The 16,349-nt window shown below is 40.8% G+C and overlaps 1 protein-coding gene across 4 annotated transcripts in view; it reads right to left on the bottom strand.

The window, feature by feature from the left end:
- Positions 1–16,349, bottom strand: part of LOC122809252 (myosin-10-like) — a 3,714,157-nt gene that overhangs the window by 395,403 nt on the left and 3,302,405 nt on the right. For all 4 annotated transcript variants that reach the window (XM_044080584.1, XM_044080595.1, XM_044080606.1 and 1 more), the window contains one exon: positions 1,671–1,879. In XM_044080584.1, the coding sequence (XP_043936519.1) occupies positions 1,671–1,879 (209 nt within the window). The remainder of the gene's footprint in view (positions 1–1,670; positions 1,880–16,349) is intronic.

Genomic DNA, 16,349 nt, shown 5'->3' with positions numbered 1-16,349 from the left:
GGAACTCCTGTCTGATCTCGTCTGTCAACCTGTCCATCACCATTGCAAATAAGAAAGGGCTCAGAGCTGATCCTTGATGTAACCCCACCTCCACCTTAAATGCATCCGTCACTCCCACCACAGACCTCTCCGCTGTCACACTACCCTCGTACATATCCTGTACCACTCTTACATACTACTCTGACACTCCTGACTTCCTCATACAATACCACAACTCCTCTCTAGGCACCCTGTCATATGCTTTCTCTAAGTCTACAAAAACACAATGCAACTCCTTCTGACATTCTCTGTACTTCTCCATCAACACTCTCAGAGCAAACATTGCATCTGTAGTGCTCTTTCCTGGCATGAAACCATACTGATGTTCACTAATCATCATGTCCCTTCTTAACCTAGCTTCAACTACTCTTTCTCATAACTTCATGCTGTGACTGATCAATTTAATCCCTCTGTAGTTACTACAGCTCTGCACATCACCCTTATTCTTAAAAATCGGTACCAAAACACTTTTTCTCCATTCCTCAGGCATCCTCTCACTTTCTAAGATTTCATTAAACAATCTGGTTAAAAACTCCACTGCCATTTCACCTAAACACCTCCATACTTCCACAGGTATGTCATCTGGCCCAACAGCCTTTCCATTCTTCATTCTCTTAATAGCTATCCTTACTTCCTCCTTGCTAATCCATTGTACTTCATGATTCACTATCCCTACATCATCCAACCTTCTCTCCCTCTCATTCTCTTCATTCATCAACCCCTCAAAGTACTCTTTCCATATCAAATAAATAAAATAAAAAACAATATTTCTTTGGTTCCTGGAGGTACCATTTCTATGACAGATGACTACTGTGGTTTTTCTAATACTGGGCCTAACAAAAAGACCTGAGCTGGGGATATCTAAAGTTTTACCCATGAAGGCTGAAAACATTCAAATTCTGTACTGTACCTGACAGTTGTTTGTTCCTGCACCCAGTGTTTGTGGTCAAGATGAACCACTGTTTTCTGAACAATACAAGTTTTCTTCCCATTACCCTTTGTCTCTCCCTTGCCATCTGCCCAATTCTCTACATCATCCCTAGAAGCCTTTTCGAAATATATATTTTTCTTTTTTTTATGCCAAAATTGCTCTGATATACAGCTGCCTGCTTCTGACAAAAAGCTAATGCACTACTGGAAAATTCCTGTGGTATTCATAAGTAAGAAAGTGAAAAAGCTGCTTGTCATTTGAAGGCTTCTTAAACACTTCTTGAGTAGAAGACCGAACAAAAGACATTTAGCTAAAGGTCACAACATTTAGCTAAAGGAACATTAAGACTCTATCCCTTGATATCTTCTTACAGTGTATGGATTTTTAAACAAGTGTGCCTCTTGAGCAATGTGTAAGAGGCAAGCTCTTTCCCTGAAGAGGCATCTATGGCACAAATTGGAGATGAAGGCTGTACTGCATGCATGATGAGACACACTCTGCCTTTAAGAAGGTCAGACATGCCTAAATATGACAAGAATATTCCTTTTTGTAGCAACACATTTACCTGAAAAATATAACACAACATAAAATAGTGGGATGCACAGAATTATTGATAAATTTGCAAATGTAAATCAAAATAAGATACTTTCCAGTGCTGCAGTTTTTGCCTGTCACCAAATATCCCACAACTTGTACTTACTTGGACTCCTGATCAAGCTGTTCTTCTAACTGACTAATCTTGGACTCCAAACTTGCGATGGCTATCTTGTACCTAGACTTGACTGCACCTTCAAGTTCTCCGAGTTTTGCTTTCAAATCCTTGTTTTGCCTCTCCAACTGCTGCCTGGCATTCTCTGCCTTCTGAGTTTGAGACCGCTCAGCAGCAAGTTCTGTTGTCATTGTCTCCACCTATCAAATAAGAAACAGACAGTTAAAGCTTAATACTGATGATTATAGTTTTCTCAAATGGAAGAAATATAATTTTAGAAATCAAAGCAATATCAAATACAGTTTTGCTACTCATCCTAAGCACAGGCTTGTTAAAATAAAACTAAACAAACTGCTCATGCATACTCAATATAATCACTAAACATACTCTATCAAAATGACTCAATGTAAAATCAATAAATAGGATAAAACCATAAAATGTACCAATATAGCTTCCACTAAACTACACATTAAATTGCAATAAATGGACAACAAGTGGCATGACAAAAAAAAAGGTCTTCCACCATCAACGGCACAAACAGTGACAGATAAGGAAGTAAATTCCAGAGGAAGTGATGCAATAGAAGAAAGAATTTCTCCCTAAATGTTCCACAGGAAACCCTGGAATTATTAGCAGCCCCTCACTATTCAGCAGTCGGGCCCAGATGACTGATAAAGCACCAGCAAATCCTTAATGTAAGAGAGTCCCAAATCAAGCAGGACTGCTATGTCAGAACAAGGACTCATACACCTTTGCCAACTCTACTCCCTGCATCCTCACCACTCCTCTATCCTCCCTCTCATTTACACACATATATTCTGTCTTAGTCCTGCTGACCTTCATTCCTCTCCTCTCTACAGCACATCTCCACCTCTCCAGGGTTTCCTCAACATGTTCCCTACTCTCACTACAGATGACAATGTCATCTGCAAACATCACAGTCCACGGGGACTCCTGTCTGATCTTGTCTGTCAGCCTGTCCATCAACATTGCAAATAAGAAAGGGCTTAGAGCTGATCCTTGCTGTAATCCCACCTCCACCTTAAATGCATCTGTCACTCCCACCGCAGACCTTACCACTGTCACACTACCCTCATACATATCCTGTATCACTCTTCCATACTTCTCTGCCACTCCCGACTTCTTCATACAATACCACAACTCCTCTCTAGGTACCCTGTCATATGCTTTCTTCAAGTCCACAAAGACACAAGGCAGCTCCTTCTGACCTTCTCTATACTTCTCCATGACCACTCTCAGAGCAAACATTGCATCTGTAGTGCTCGTTCCCGGCACAAAACCATACTGCTGATCATAACTTCAAGCTTTCAGTGATCAGTTTTATCCTACAGCTCTGCACATCACCCTTATTCTTAAAAATCGGTACCAAAACACTTTTTCTCCACTCCTCAGGCATCCTCTCACTTTCCAAGATTTCATTAAACAATCTGATTAAAAACTCCATTGCCATTTCTCCTAAACACCTCCATGCTTCCACAAGTATGTCATCTGGGCAAACAGCTTTTCCATTCTTCACTTTCTTTATAGCTGTCCTTACTTCCTTTATCACCCTTATCTCCTTACTTCCTCCTTACTAATCCGCTGCACTTCCTGATTCACTTTTCCCGCATCATCCAACTTTCTCTCTCTCATTCTCTTCATTCATCAGCCCCTCAAAGTACTCTTTCCATCTGCGCAACACACTCTCCTCACTTGTATGTTTCCCTCATTATCCTTTACCACTCTTACCTGCTGCACATCATCCCCAGCTCAGTCCCTCAGTCTAGCCAATCAGTACAGGTCCTTTTCTCTCTCCTTAGTGTCCAACCTTTCATACAACTCTCCATATGCCTTATCCTTAGCCTTGGCCACCTCTCTCTTTGCCATGCGCCTCATCTCCTTATACTCCTGTCTACTTTCTTAATCTCTCTGACAATCCCACTTCTTCATCAACCTCTTTCTCTGTATATTCTCCTGTACTTCCTCGTTCCACCACCAAGTCTCCTTGTCCTCCTTCCTCTGTCCAGATGTCACACCAAGCACCTTTCTAGCTGTCTCTAAATACTCCAAAATGATCCCGTGATCCATGGCATCAATCAAGAGATCAAACAGGACCAGTCAAGTACATACGATAACCCTGATCCTTCACCATCAGGACAATATCAATTACTCTTATGAGGGAAGTCTCAGTACCGTGTCTTTTCCTGAGGCTACAGTGAAATGGATTAATGAGGTCAAGAGAAATCAAATACAATTACTGTTGAAATGCCACCACCACCACTCCAATTTTACTAATGAAGGATAGGTTAAAGAAAGGGTGGCAGTTTGTCAGATTATTCAGACCAAAAAATGGTTTTGTTGAGAATAGGACTTTAAGATATTAGTGCTCATATTTTCTAAGATCATGTAATAAGAATCTCTCTTTAAATGGACCTTTATATTAATTTTCTAAACTAAAAGATTATGCTGCATTAAGGAAACAGGTTACTACAACTAATACAACCTTAAATATTAAATGAATGTAGCCCATACTGTGAAAAGCTTATGCTGACATAAGCAAAAAATGTGTCTAGAAAAAAATGCATTTCTTTAATGACTGAACTACTTTTGAACTAATTCATGTCTGGAACAACATGCATGGAGTGTCTGCCTAGTAAAAACAATATGTGACAACAGGAAGTAACACCTGCTGGGAAGCAAAAAGAGCATGAAAAAAGTTTAATCTAAAACAAGACAGTGCTTTATGAAAATGGACTGACATCATTGAAGTATCTATTAGATGTTGCATCATTAGAAGCATAATACCACTGTACATCACTGCATGCATTTCAGCTCACTATAAAGCTAGAAAGAGTAGGTTGTGCTTAATTAGATTATACACTGATTTGCTTTCCTATTTGTAGCTGACAGTGCAATGTAACATCTAGAAAGTGCTCTTATGTCTCCATGAACATATCATGCTTCTACTCAGAACAGCATATGTATAGATGTCAAACTGTGGTATGTAGTAACATGTCTATGCCTATTTTGTCTACCACTAATGAATACTGTATTTTTATTTCTAACAGTGGAGGCTTGTGTTCTAGAGAAGGAAGGGAAAAATAGTGAAGGAGATCAGTGAATTCCACCAAGATCTGTGCTTAGTACCCTCCCATTTGGCATCTTTTCTCTGATTTCAAAACTGTCAACAATGATCTCTGGTTGACCAGATTTACTGATGACTGTAAACTGAGCATAACTGTCAAGTCTGCTGAATGTATATCTACCTTTCAAAATGAACTAACCAGGTTAACACCTGGTGTTGAAAGGGGGCAGAAACTAAATTCAAATATTATTCCCTTTGGAAAACAGCTAATCAGTGTGGCCTACAACATCCCCCCCCCCCCAATTATCAACTGAGACAGTGATTAGAGACCTTGGCAGCTGGGTAGATAGCACCCTCTCCTTTGATCCCCATATGACTAGTGTAGTCACAAAATCCTTCTAAATTTTCAACTAATCGCAAAAAAGGCATCTCTACTAAATCAAAGGAAGTCATCATTTCCCTGTATAGTGCCCTGCGTAGAACATTATTGAAAAGAATGTGCACCGTTTGGCAAGTATCTCACTAGGCACATTAACAAACTTGAAAAGACACAGAGATTCCTAACCAAAAAAGATCTCTGGTCTTAAAAAAAAAATCTTAGTTACCATGAGACACTGGAAGCTTTGTCCACGTCCTCTGTGACTTACAGACTCCTGAGGGTACAGTTGTGTCTCACCATGCACTTACGGATCCTGCTATCTTTGACCTCCTTTTTTGTTGGCAAGTCAAACAATGTGGCCAACACTAGAACTAGAGAGTTACACCTACATCAACAAATAAATAAAACAAAATGAATGGACAGGTTCATCACCCAACATCTTCCCCTGCTCTGGAATAAACTTCCTGTGTAAGTCAAGCAATGGGATTCCTTGTTGTCCTTCAAACGTAGCTTGGAAGCTTGGATGAATGGATACTCTTAAATTTACAACAGGACTAACAGACCTCATACTCCATGAAAAAAAGGTGATACAGCCTGAGGGTGGCTAGCGGCAAAGTGCTCATGGTCTCTAGTCCAACTGCCTTTTTATATCCTATGATCCTATAAATGTAAAAAAGTCCATAAATTAACAGAAAACTTATTAATCTCTATGAAAACAAAGAAAAAATAATATTCAGATGACACAGACTAGGTAAATGTTTTTCACAGAAAAAGAAACTAATTTGTGGCACCAGAGAAAATCAAAATGATTTAATAAGAAATGGACTTTATAACACAAATTTTGGATCAAAGTAAGTTCAGGCATACTGGCCGCACTGCACAGGGGGATAAAGCCAGACCAAACTTCAGATAACCCGTGATGAACTATCAGTACATGTGCTGGAGAAACTTGGCAGGGGAGGACAGGAGTGAGCAGCCAATGCCGGGGGGGTTCAGTCTGGCTTGCAGCATGAACAGCCTGATCAGTGCCACAAGCAGTGAGCAACTTGGTTGCGAGGTTGTGCATGTAAGAAAGGGAGCTACAGAAGTGCCTGCAAGGCTGCCATGGTGGGGGCGAGGGGGTTAAGGCATACCCACCCCCAGCAACAGTACAATGCTGCATCAGCATCCTCAATCTTCTTACCAGACCCAGAAGTGGGTTGGGTAGAGCCTAAGTGAGGCTAAGACGTGTATGAGATAGCTAGTGAATGAGGAGTTGGTGGCAAATGACAGGGAGTTTAAACAATACAAATAAAAGTCCAAGTATACAAAGAAGTGCTGCGAGTACATATTATGACTTTTTTCCTGAATTATTAGACTCTGTATGGCAAATTTGCGGTGATATAACTGTCATCAGTTTTGTCAAAAACATTAGAACTATCTGACAGCAGTATGACACCATCAGCATCCTTGATCACCTGGCCGGACCAAGACACGGGTCGGGTCGAGCCTAGGGAGGCTAAAGCAGGTCTGACAAACGCAATGAATGATGAAAGTTGCTGGGAGAAGCTGAAAGTCAACTATAGGTTGAGGAGAAATAAATGCATGAACTGTGCATATGTGAAACTAGCTTTTTTTCAGGTTTTCAAATGAGCATGTTAGAGTGCTGACTGTAGAAGACAGACCACATGGTTGCACTTTTCACTAAACTGCAGTCAGCATAAAGCACACATCAGTAATTTCATAAGAGGACCACATAAAATCTAGTGTCAGAAGGCATCACCATGCTTGATAATACCACTGAGACACCCTGTAACAGCAGGGGTACAATCCAGTGAAGAATCATCACCAGAACCTGACAAATGTGACATACTGAATCACAAGAAATCACAAAGTTACAGGATGTGATGGAAATGTAACAAAGAAATGTTTATAGCAGATTTCTACTCCTCATTCTGAAAGAGAGGCAGCCTCTTTGGAGCCTTTTCTGTAATAAAACATAAATACTCAAGACATGACAGTCCATGATCACATCACATACTTACCTGACCTTCATGACAGCTCTTCCAATCAAGGGAAGGATAAAGTTATTCATTCACAAACAGCTCTACAGCATAGTCAAGGCCGTAACTTCTTAGTCCACTAGCTTTATCCTACTGAGAGAGGGCTGCACAAATGACGATAGTAAGACTATTTTAATGCTTGATGCCTCTTCTTGCTTTACAAGGCTGGTTTCTTCCTCAGGGCTAGGCTGGCTTGGAAGAAAATGGAGAGTTATACAGACCCTTCCCAAACGGCATCCAGGATGGCCTGTCTGATCTCATCCTTGATAGAGGAGAGCTAAAACATGTCATCTTATGCAGACATATCCCAAAGCTTCATCCAATCCAGCTTAAACAAAGGATATATCCCATAACACACTATTCCTCTCCCTTTCCACTTCTCTGCTTCTCTCACAGAATTACTGAAGGCTGACCCATTTTAGAAACATTGTATAGTGCACTCTTACTTGTTTACTATAATGTTTACATGTAGTTTTTCTACGTTACTAATTCCAGCTACTCTGTTATTGATTACAAATCCCAAATACGCTGGTATTGCTTACATTTTTACCTTTTTGTTTGTGAAATGTTTTGCATTTCATCTGGGCTGAGCCTGCAACTGGTCAATACTGATCAATGCACTACTCGTGTAAACAAATTACAAATAAAAATCTCAGCCACAACATCAAAGCAATCAAAGTTCCAGTCAGCCACTGCATAGCCCACAATGGAAGGTGGGGATAGAGTATTAACAAGCTGTTCCTAAGCTCAAACTCAGGATGTGCAGCAAGCTTTTCCATTGCCTGATTCACAAGGCAGAAATAATATCTGGACAAATCATCTGTTTAGAAGCCACTGTTTGGATGATCTTATTATCCATAACCATCTGAGACAGAAAGGCCTCCAGATTTTCCAAGTCTCCTCTTCACGACAGAGAGGGAAGGGAGGACATCTTCTCACTCTTAGGTCTAGACTGGGACTGCTTGCACTGCCTGATGTGTTCAGAGTCAATCAAGTGTCTAATGGGTATCAGGTGATGGGGCACAAATAGAGTAAGACAAGTCTGCAAAAGCAAATACAGAGAAGGACTGCTATGCATCTGGCTTGATGCTGGCATTCATGACCTGTTCCCTAAAGGTGCTCTTCTGCACCTGTCAGACCAGATCCCACCAAATGTCAAGCAACTGCCTGACAGAGGGTCTGCCCCACAAACCATTGAAAAAAAAGCCTCCTTACATTCTCCTCACTGTGGCCAAGCTACCTCTGGCTGACCTGGTGGGAGTACAGGGAATAAAAGCACCTAGTCCCAGTTGGTACCACAGTGCTCCAACTGGGAAACACAAGTAAAAGCTTCTCCAAAGCAGGTGGTATTTAGGAGTGCTCAATCTGCCCAACAGAGAGATGGATAATGCTGTGTTTACACTCTGAAACATATCCATCCAACACAGTTGCCAGAGGTGCACCTCTTATCAGCCCCTTACTTCCGCTGAAGTAGAAAAGGAACAACCAGTAGCTGAGGGTAAGGATGTGATGCAACTTACCTTGCAGACAGGTTTACTTCCAATAAGGTATAACTAGTGTCTGCACTTTGATTCCTTCACCTTCTATAGTGCTCCAGCACAGGGCCTAGGCTGTGTACAAGACCAACCAGTGAATATTGTGCTGGGTGCTCTTAATGATTACTACTTTCTGAAAAGTGAGGTAGGCCAAGAGCTTCATGCTCACATATCTTGAGATGACTGGTTCGAAATGCCACCACTTATGGTGATGCTTCACACTGTGCTCCTCTCCAAAGCAGTAAAGGCAATGTCGGTGCATGTTTTGGGTAAAGACTTTAAGGTTATAAAAAACTCTGGTGCTTGACTTTCATACATATCAAATACGGGAATTTTTTCTTGATGAATATTACGATGAAGATTTGAACTGTATGATGGAAATAAATGACCTGGCTGCAACCAGGAAATACAATCTTCCATGAAATGGCAACCAAAGAAGAAGGAGAGTTGTGTTAGGGCCTGCAGGGCTAAAGTGAGGTCCCAAGGGGGAAAATGGTCTTCTACAGGAGGTCTCAGTAAGAAAGCTCCTTTGAGAAAGGCTTTGCAAATCTTGTGGAATGTTACAAAAGAAGAAGAATATGAACCAGCAATAAAACTGGAAATATCAGCAAGTTGAACTTTACTGGCAGAACAACTTGCTCCTTATCTGAAAAGTTTCAATAAGTACTGCAAGACAAAGGGAAGGGGAGATGAAAAAGTATCAATCCCTCTATCAAAAGCCCAAAAGGAAAACCATCTCAACTTTCTTTGGTAGATTTTCCATGTGAAAGCTTAGGCTTTTGAGAGGCTGATGACATTTGAACCATTCTAGAAGGTAAGGAAGAATTATAGGTCAACAGTGGAACTGAAGACACCATGCGGTCAGTCTGATGCTCTTTATATCTAAGTGAGGAATGCCAGATGGGTATGAAAATAGATCTGGTCTGGGATCTAGGTACCATGGAGGTCACTCTAGATGAGGAGACAGGTAAAGGAACCACATTCATCTAGGCAAGAAGGAAGGAATGAAAATTAGTTACCTTGCGCTGGAATCCTTTCTGTAAAAACTTTTATCAGGAGAAGAGAGGGAAAAGTGTACAGGAATCCAGGTGGTCAAAGATGGACTAAAGCATCCCCCAATGACTGTCCCTGTGGGGACAGCAAGGCAAAATAGCTACTGCATTTTGTACTCGAAGGAGTAGCAAAACAGGTCATAGCAAAAATGGTCCCAGTGGCTGAATATCTCTCAGCTGTCACTGCTGTGCAGATGGACCACTTGTAAAGCATAAGTATACATTGACTCATCTTGTCTACTAGAATACTGGAACAACCTGAATTTGCAATGCTATTAGAAAGCTCTGTGAAGACATTGCCTACTGCCATACCCTCATGTTTTCCTGGCAAAGTGGGTTCCCTATTGCTTGTCGATGTACTATATTACAGAAGTATTGCCTTTCCGGACATAAATTACACCCTGAGGAAGGAAGTCCTGATGTGCCTGCAATGATAGAAAGATTGCCCTCATCTCCAGTACAGTGATGTGAAGACGGGCTCCAGATTGGTCCACACTCTCTGGACATTCTTCCCTCACAACTCTCCTCCCCATCCCAGAGGGGAAGCATTCATGTTAACTGTGGTTGGCAGTAGAGAAAGAACAAATGGATGGCCATGTGAAACTAGATGGGAAGTTATCCACCAACTCAAATGCTGACAACATATATTAGACAACCTGATTGGAAGATAAAGATGGTGAGTGGACAGAGGTCACTGAATTGAAAGTGTCCACTGAAGAATCCTCAAGCAATATCTTGTGTGAAAAACAAGTGTGAGTGATGAGGTCATTGACCCCAGTAAATGAACAATGGCAGGCAGGGGAAACGTCTGAACTGACAGCCTGCTTTACCTGTAGATGAGGGGAGGACAGACTTGGTTGCGAGAGTCTTGCTACTTCAAGAATTGTGTCAAAATGGCATTCTATGAAATTTAGAGAATTTGTTGGTTTCAGATTCGACTTTTCATAGTTTACAGAAATATCCAAAGATGGACACAAGAGGAGCAAATAATGTCTTGCTAGGCTTTAGAATTCTTTTGTGTTTGCATTTAGGAACCAGTTGTCTAAGTACAGGAACGCAAAGAAACCTTGCAGCCTACAGTAAGCTGTTAGCACCAGTTCAGACTTGGTAATGAATGGCTCCCAGCTAGAAGTGAATGTACTTTTTGGACTGCCTGGCAATCTTTATGAGGTAACATGTATCCTGAAGGCCTGTGGAGCACATCCAATCGTCCTTCCTCAGAAGCAGAAGAATGGATTGCACCATGACTATCTGGAACCCTGCCTTATTCACAAAGGCATTTAGGCCACTCAGATACAGAGTGGCCCAAGGTCCTTCTTTTTTTCAGGGACTAAAAACAATCTTGAGTAGACTCTGGATCCTCTCCGGTCTGGTGGCACTTCCTGCAAGGCTCTTTTTTGTAGCAGCCGAAAACCATCTTGGGCTGCAGCTCTTATCTGACAGGGTGGAACATTTGGAAAAGCCATGGAAGAAGGGATGGATTTAGAAACAAATGAGATAATATAACTCCTGGATATAATTCTCTTCACCCAGTAGCCTTCTGTAATAGCCATACAACTTTGAAGGTGAAGAGATAGAGAACTGTCCTCTGACTGCCTCCAGAGGAGAGCAGGCAAAGTTTCAGGAAAGCTGGAAGGGTTTGTTGGAGAAAGGTCCTCTAAACCCTTGATTATGCAGACCTATTGTGGCCCTACAGTGGTATCCATTGGAGTCCCCACCCTCCACTCATTGAAAGAAAAGTCAAGGGATAAAATGGTGGGATTTGCTAGTCCAGGGTCCTCTGCCTCTCCTCTGATCCATAGAAAGATGTTTTTGAGGGACAAAAAAAAAAAAAACTCATTTGGCAGAAGGAGTTTTACCTTCCTGCTGACTCCTTGTTCTTAGGACCAAAAAGTGATGATCCACTGTAAAGAGCATTAAGAAAGGATGCTTTAAATTTCTCTGCAGTTTTATCCAGGCATGACGGTAGACAACAATGCTACTGCCTGCTGCACTTACTGCATCATTAGCGACATTAGAAATGAGTCTCACAGTGAAGTTGGTGACAGAAAACTTTATCAATATTTCAGTCTACATAATCTCCCTAGTGTCTGCAGCTGGAGGTCTCCTAAAGGAATCTAAGATTTATTCTCCTAACTCCTGCTGGATCTTAGTGATAAGAAAAATAAAATTAAGTGCTTTCAGGGAAAAAGTTCCCACGACGTATACTCACTGCCCAAATCAGTCTATTGCTCTATTTTCCCCGTTAGGCAGATGGCCATGTGACAGCTCTTTCTTTGTAGCTGCTACAACCACAGTGGAAACAACAACAAGGCCTTTGTTCCAGTGGGGATGATCTTTGGGTGACCTAAAGACATCTTCTGCTTTACGTGGGATAGGTTCTACCACATCTGGATATCTCCATTCCTTGTCTGCAACCCTGTCAATGAGGTGTTTAGTGGGAGAAACTATCTAGAAAGTAGATGGGCCTGCTCTGAAGATCTTAATAAACACTTCATCTAGGGAAGAGTGTTGTTGGCCCACTTTCTCATTGTCTAAGAAATTCCATTAGTTTTCCAAAAGTGGTGTCTTCAGAGGAGGTACGGGGGGGGGGGGTGTTGGAATCTTCCCCTTCACTGAAATTAGTGCCTTCAGTGAGGGATTCCTGGGGGGGGTGATCTAAGTGCCTCTTCTTGCACCTACACTTCTTATGCACTACAGATGGAGTATCTTCTAAAATGTCGGAAGTGCCCCAATACCCTTAATGAAAGGATGGATCAAGGCTTTCGGAACTGGACTGTCCCTGGGTAGGACAGTGAGGCTAAAGGCTACAGATAAATATAAGTATCCAGGTGGAGCAAAGACAGGAAGTACATACTCTTCACATGATGGCTGATGGGTTAGAATCCTCTCAAATGCCTTGAATGAGGATGCATATGGCCCTGAGAAAGACAGCTCATGAGCGTACCTCAAGTCCAAAGCGGACAAAGAAGTGGAACAAAAAAAGACCAAAGGATTGGTCAGATTTGAAGCACAGACAAGTGGCAAAGTGTTGAGGACTGAAGTATTCAAACACAGAAATGGCCCTGAACAATTCAGAGCTAAATATAGCTCCAAAGTATCGGCACTGCCTGCAAGACTGTGACACAATAGGCTTAGAAAGCTTCAGAGTCAAGTGTGTCAAACAAACTGTGGAAGTAGACGTAGCTAATACAATTACAACTGAGAGAGTCACAACTGGGGGAAATCTTGCCTGCGAAACCACCAGTTCGGAAATTGGAACCAGGGAATAAGCCAATGGAAGGGGGATGGGAGGGCCAGCTGTGTCTACCCTAGGAGTTCAGGGAGACGGAATGGCCCTCTACCTGTGCCGTAACAAAGGTTAAGGTTCTTTTTGTCTAATTTCAGGCAAATTCTACTGTACTCCTGGAGGGCCTAGTAGACCTAACCTATACTGCAGAACGAGGTCTCAAACTTGCAAATCTAGAGAGTTCCCAGAAGGCTGACAGCTCAAACCTGACAACTTCTTAGATGATCTACTTACTAAAAAAGACAACAGGATCAGTTTAGAGTGATGGCTGCATCAATCGGTGAGGTCAAACAGGATCAAGGTATTACGGAGATGAAGAAGGTGATAAACAGGCCAAGATTAATGAAATTGCTAATTTCTTTCTCTTTTCTTTGTCCCTGTACTTTTCTCTCTCTTTAGATTTTTTTTCATAGTTCTTGTCTCTCTCCTTTTCAGGTGTTTTAATAGTCTGTTTCTCATCTTCTTTAGGTTGCTGAGGAGGAGAAAAAGGAAACAAAGGAGGAAGAGAAGGAGAAGCAAGTACAGTTGTGTACACTTACCATAAATGCAGATGTTCGAGTATATTCACTGTTGCAATCATCACCTGTGGGTTATCTGCTTGCAGTAGCCCTCAGTCGGCCTGATTATCAAAGTATTGGGTCCTGCGTCGGTTGCTGTCTCACCTTCCATGACGTCAGGTAGTCAGGGGTATAAAGCATGCAGCCGACGCCATTACATCAGTTTCTCTTGCCCCCCTAATGGGAAGCAATTTTATATATCTATATCTATATCTATATCTATATATATATATATATATATAGCTCCACAAAGGATCCCAGCACTCAAAGAAATAATTCGCACAGCCAGCTTGAAGCAGAAAAAAGATTTATTAGGACTACCACAGCCCCATAACACAAACCGGTGGCCGGTTTCGCTCACAGCGTCCTCAGTGTGCAGTCACTGACTGAAAAGGCAGATCTAAATATACGCAAAATGCGTATACGTAAATTAAAGGGACAGTGCTAAATTTGTTAACATTACACCCTAATTAGACAGAACTACTAAACAAAGTAGTCAATAATATTAATACATCCACAAGTAAACATCCCTATTACAAATATATTAAAAATGGAAAATAAAAAACAAAAAATAAACTGTAATTAACCAAATATGAGTGAAGCTAAATGTTACAGAGAGCAAATTGTTATCCAACAAAACTCACAAGATAACTCCACCCTATAATAAACAGAGATGTTATCCAAAAAAGTCCGTCCCAATAGTGTACCTATACCAATATAGAAAAATACTTAAAGAACCCCAAACTTAAACTATTTACGATATAAAACTTGCAAAATTTACCAATGATCATTTAATCCGGGTTTAAACATAGCCCCCAAATTAGTAATCCAACGACGCTCCTTGTTAGTTAGCATATGATGTTTTAGACTATCCCCTACATCAGATGCTATAACTCTATCCAAACCTATAAAGATGAAATGTGATGTGGGGTGATCCAATTTGTGTTTGTATAGCGCACTTCTTGTGCGTTGACACTTAATATCACTAATGTGTAAGCAAATCCTTTGCTTCAACGCACAAGAAGTTTGCCCCACATAAAAGGCACCACATTGACAAACTGCCATGTAAACTACCCAAGTACTGTTACATGTAATAAGGCTACGTATATCAAATACCTTTTTAGTGTTGACCGAAGTAAAAGATGTAGTTTTGGCCATAAATTTACATTGTCTGCAGTTACCACAGAAAGTACTTCCTTTAACCCCCAGTGTATCAGTGTGAGACTGATAACCTTTTTTGAATTTAGAAAAATATTGACCTAAGTTCCTTCCTCTCTTATATCCAAAATGGCAAACATTGTCAATATGTTTATTAAAAAATGCATCAGATGCCAATATATGCCAATGCTTCATAAGTACATTTTTAATGGAAAATGTATTAGTACCATAAGTTGTAATAAATCTAATATAGGGACCCTCACTTTTACGCTCCCTATCCGTAAGGAGAAAATCCCTATTTATAGTACTAGCTTGATAATTGGCTCTACTGATAATATTTTTTTGATAACCTCTATGTAAGAATCTAGACTCCAAATCCGAAGCTTTACTATAATACCGTTCTTCAGAAGAACAAATCTTTCTCACTCGTTGGAACTGTGAACCTGGAATGTTAAGGATAGTATGGGGGGGATGGCAACTCTCAGCATGTAACAGGGCGTTTTTAGAGAAGGGCTTTCTGTATAAATCAGTAAAAAGAGAACCATCGTTCTGTTTGCCCACCAATACATCCAAAAATTCCACTGTATGCAAATTAATATTGCCAGTAAAAGTTAAACCATAAACATTGGAATTTAGGTAAAGAATAAATTTTTGCCATAATTCCCTCGACCCTCCCCACACTACCCAACAATCATCAAGGTATCTTCTCCACATGATGAGACTGGACTTGAATATGGAAGGGATAGTATAAATATACTGGATTTCAAAGAAACCCATGAATAAATCAGCATAAGTGGGGGCAAATGTAGCCCCCATAGCTGTTCCCTTTACCTGTAAATACCATTGTTGGTTAAAAGTAAAAGCACTGTGTTCCAACATTAATTCAAGAATATTAATCAAAAATTCCTGTTCTTCATGGGAGAAGATACCCGAATAGTTCATCCAGTATTTAATTGCCTCACTACCCCCCAAATGTGGTATAGATGTATATAGAGATTGGACATCTAAAGTTCCCAAAAATTGATCTCTATCTACTTGTATATCTTCTATAATTGCCAGGAATTGTTGTGTATCCCTGATACGAGCTCTTACATAGGACAATAGTTTCTTCAGTTTGAATTCCAAGTATTCAGATAAGGGCTCTATCAAAGACCCTCTCCCAGCTACTATTGGACGTCCTGGGGGATTCAAAAGGTTCTTGTGCACCTTGGGCAATATATAAAAATACTGGAGAACCGGATGGTCTACCTGAAGTTGCCTAAGCAATTGTGGAGTAATAAACTGACGTTCACAACTGAGTTTAAGATACTCATCTATGATCTGTTTATGTTGTAAAGTCGGATCAGAATCTAGACTTACGTAGTATTCTGTGTTAGACAATTGTTTGTTTGCTTCTCTTAAATAATGCTCTTTATCCCATATAACAACTGCCCCACCCTTATCTGCCCCAACTATCACTATATTATTATTATTTTTAAGATTCATTAGGGCCTGATTTTCTTCCCTGGTCAAATTATACTGTTTTTTAGAGAAAATCTCAGACTCATGTAGATGTAAGTCTTTAAGCACTAAT

The sequence above is a fragment of the Protopterus annectens genome, chromosome 1.part1 (genome assembly GCF_019279795.1).
Source record: "Protopterus annectens isolate FY-2018-M chromosome 1.part1, PAN1.0, whole genome shotgun sequence".
Lineage (NCBI taxonomy): Eukaryota > Metazoa > Chordata > Ceratodontiformes > Protopteridae > Protopterus > Protopterus annectens.
This window is presented reverse-complemented; position numbering and strand designations above follow the sequence as displayed.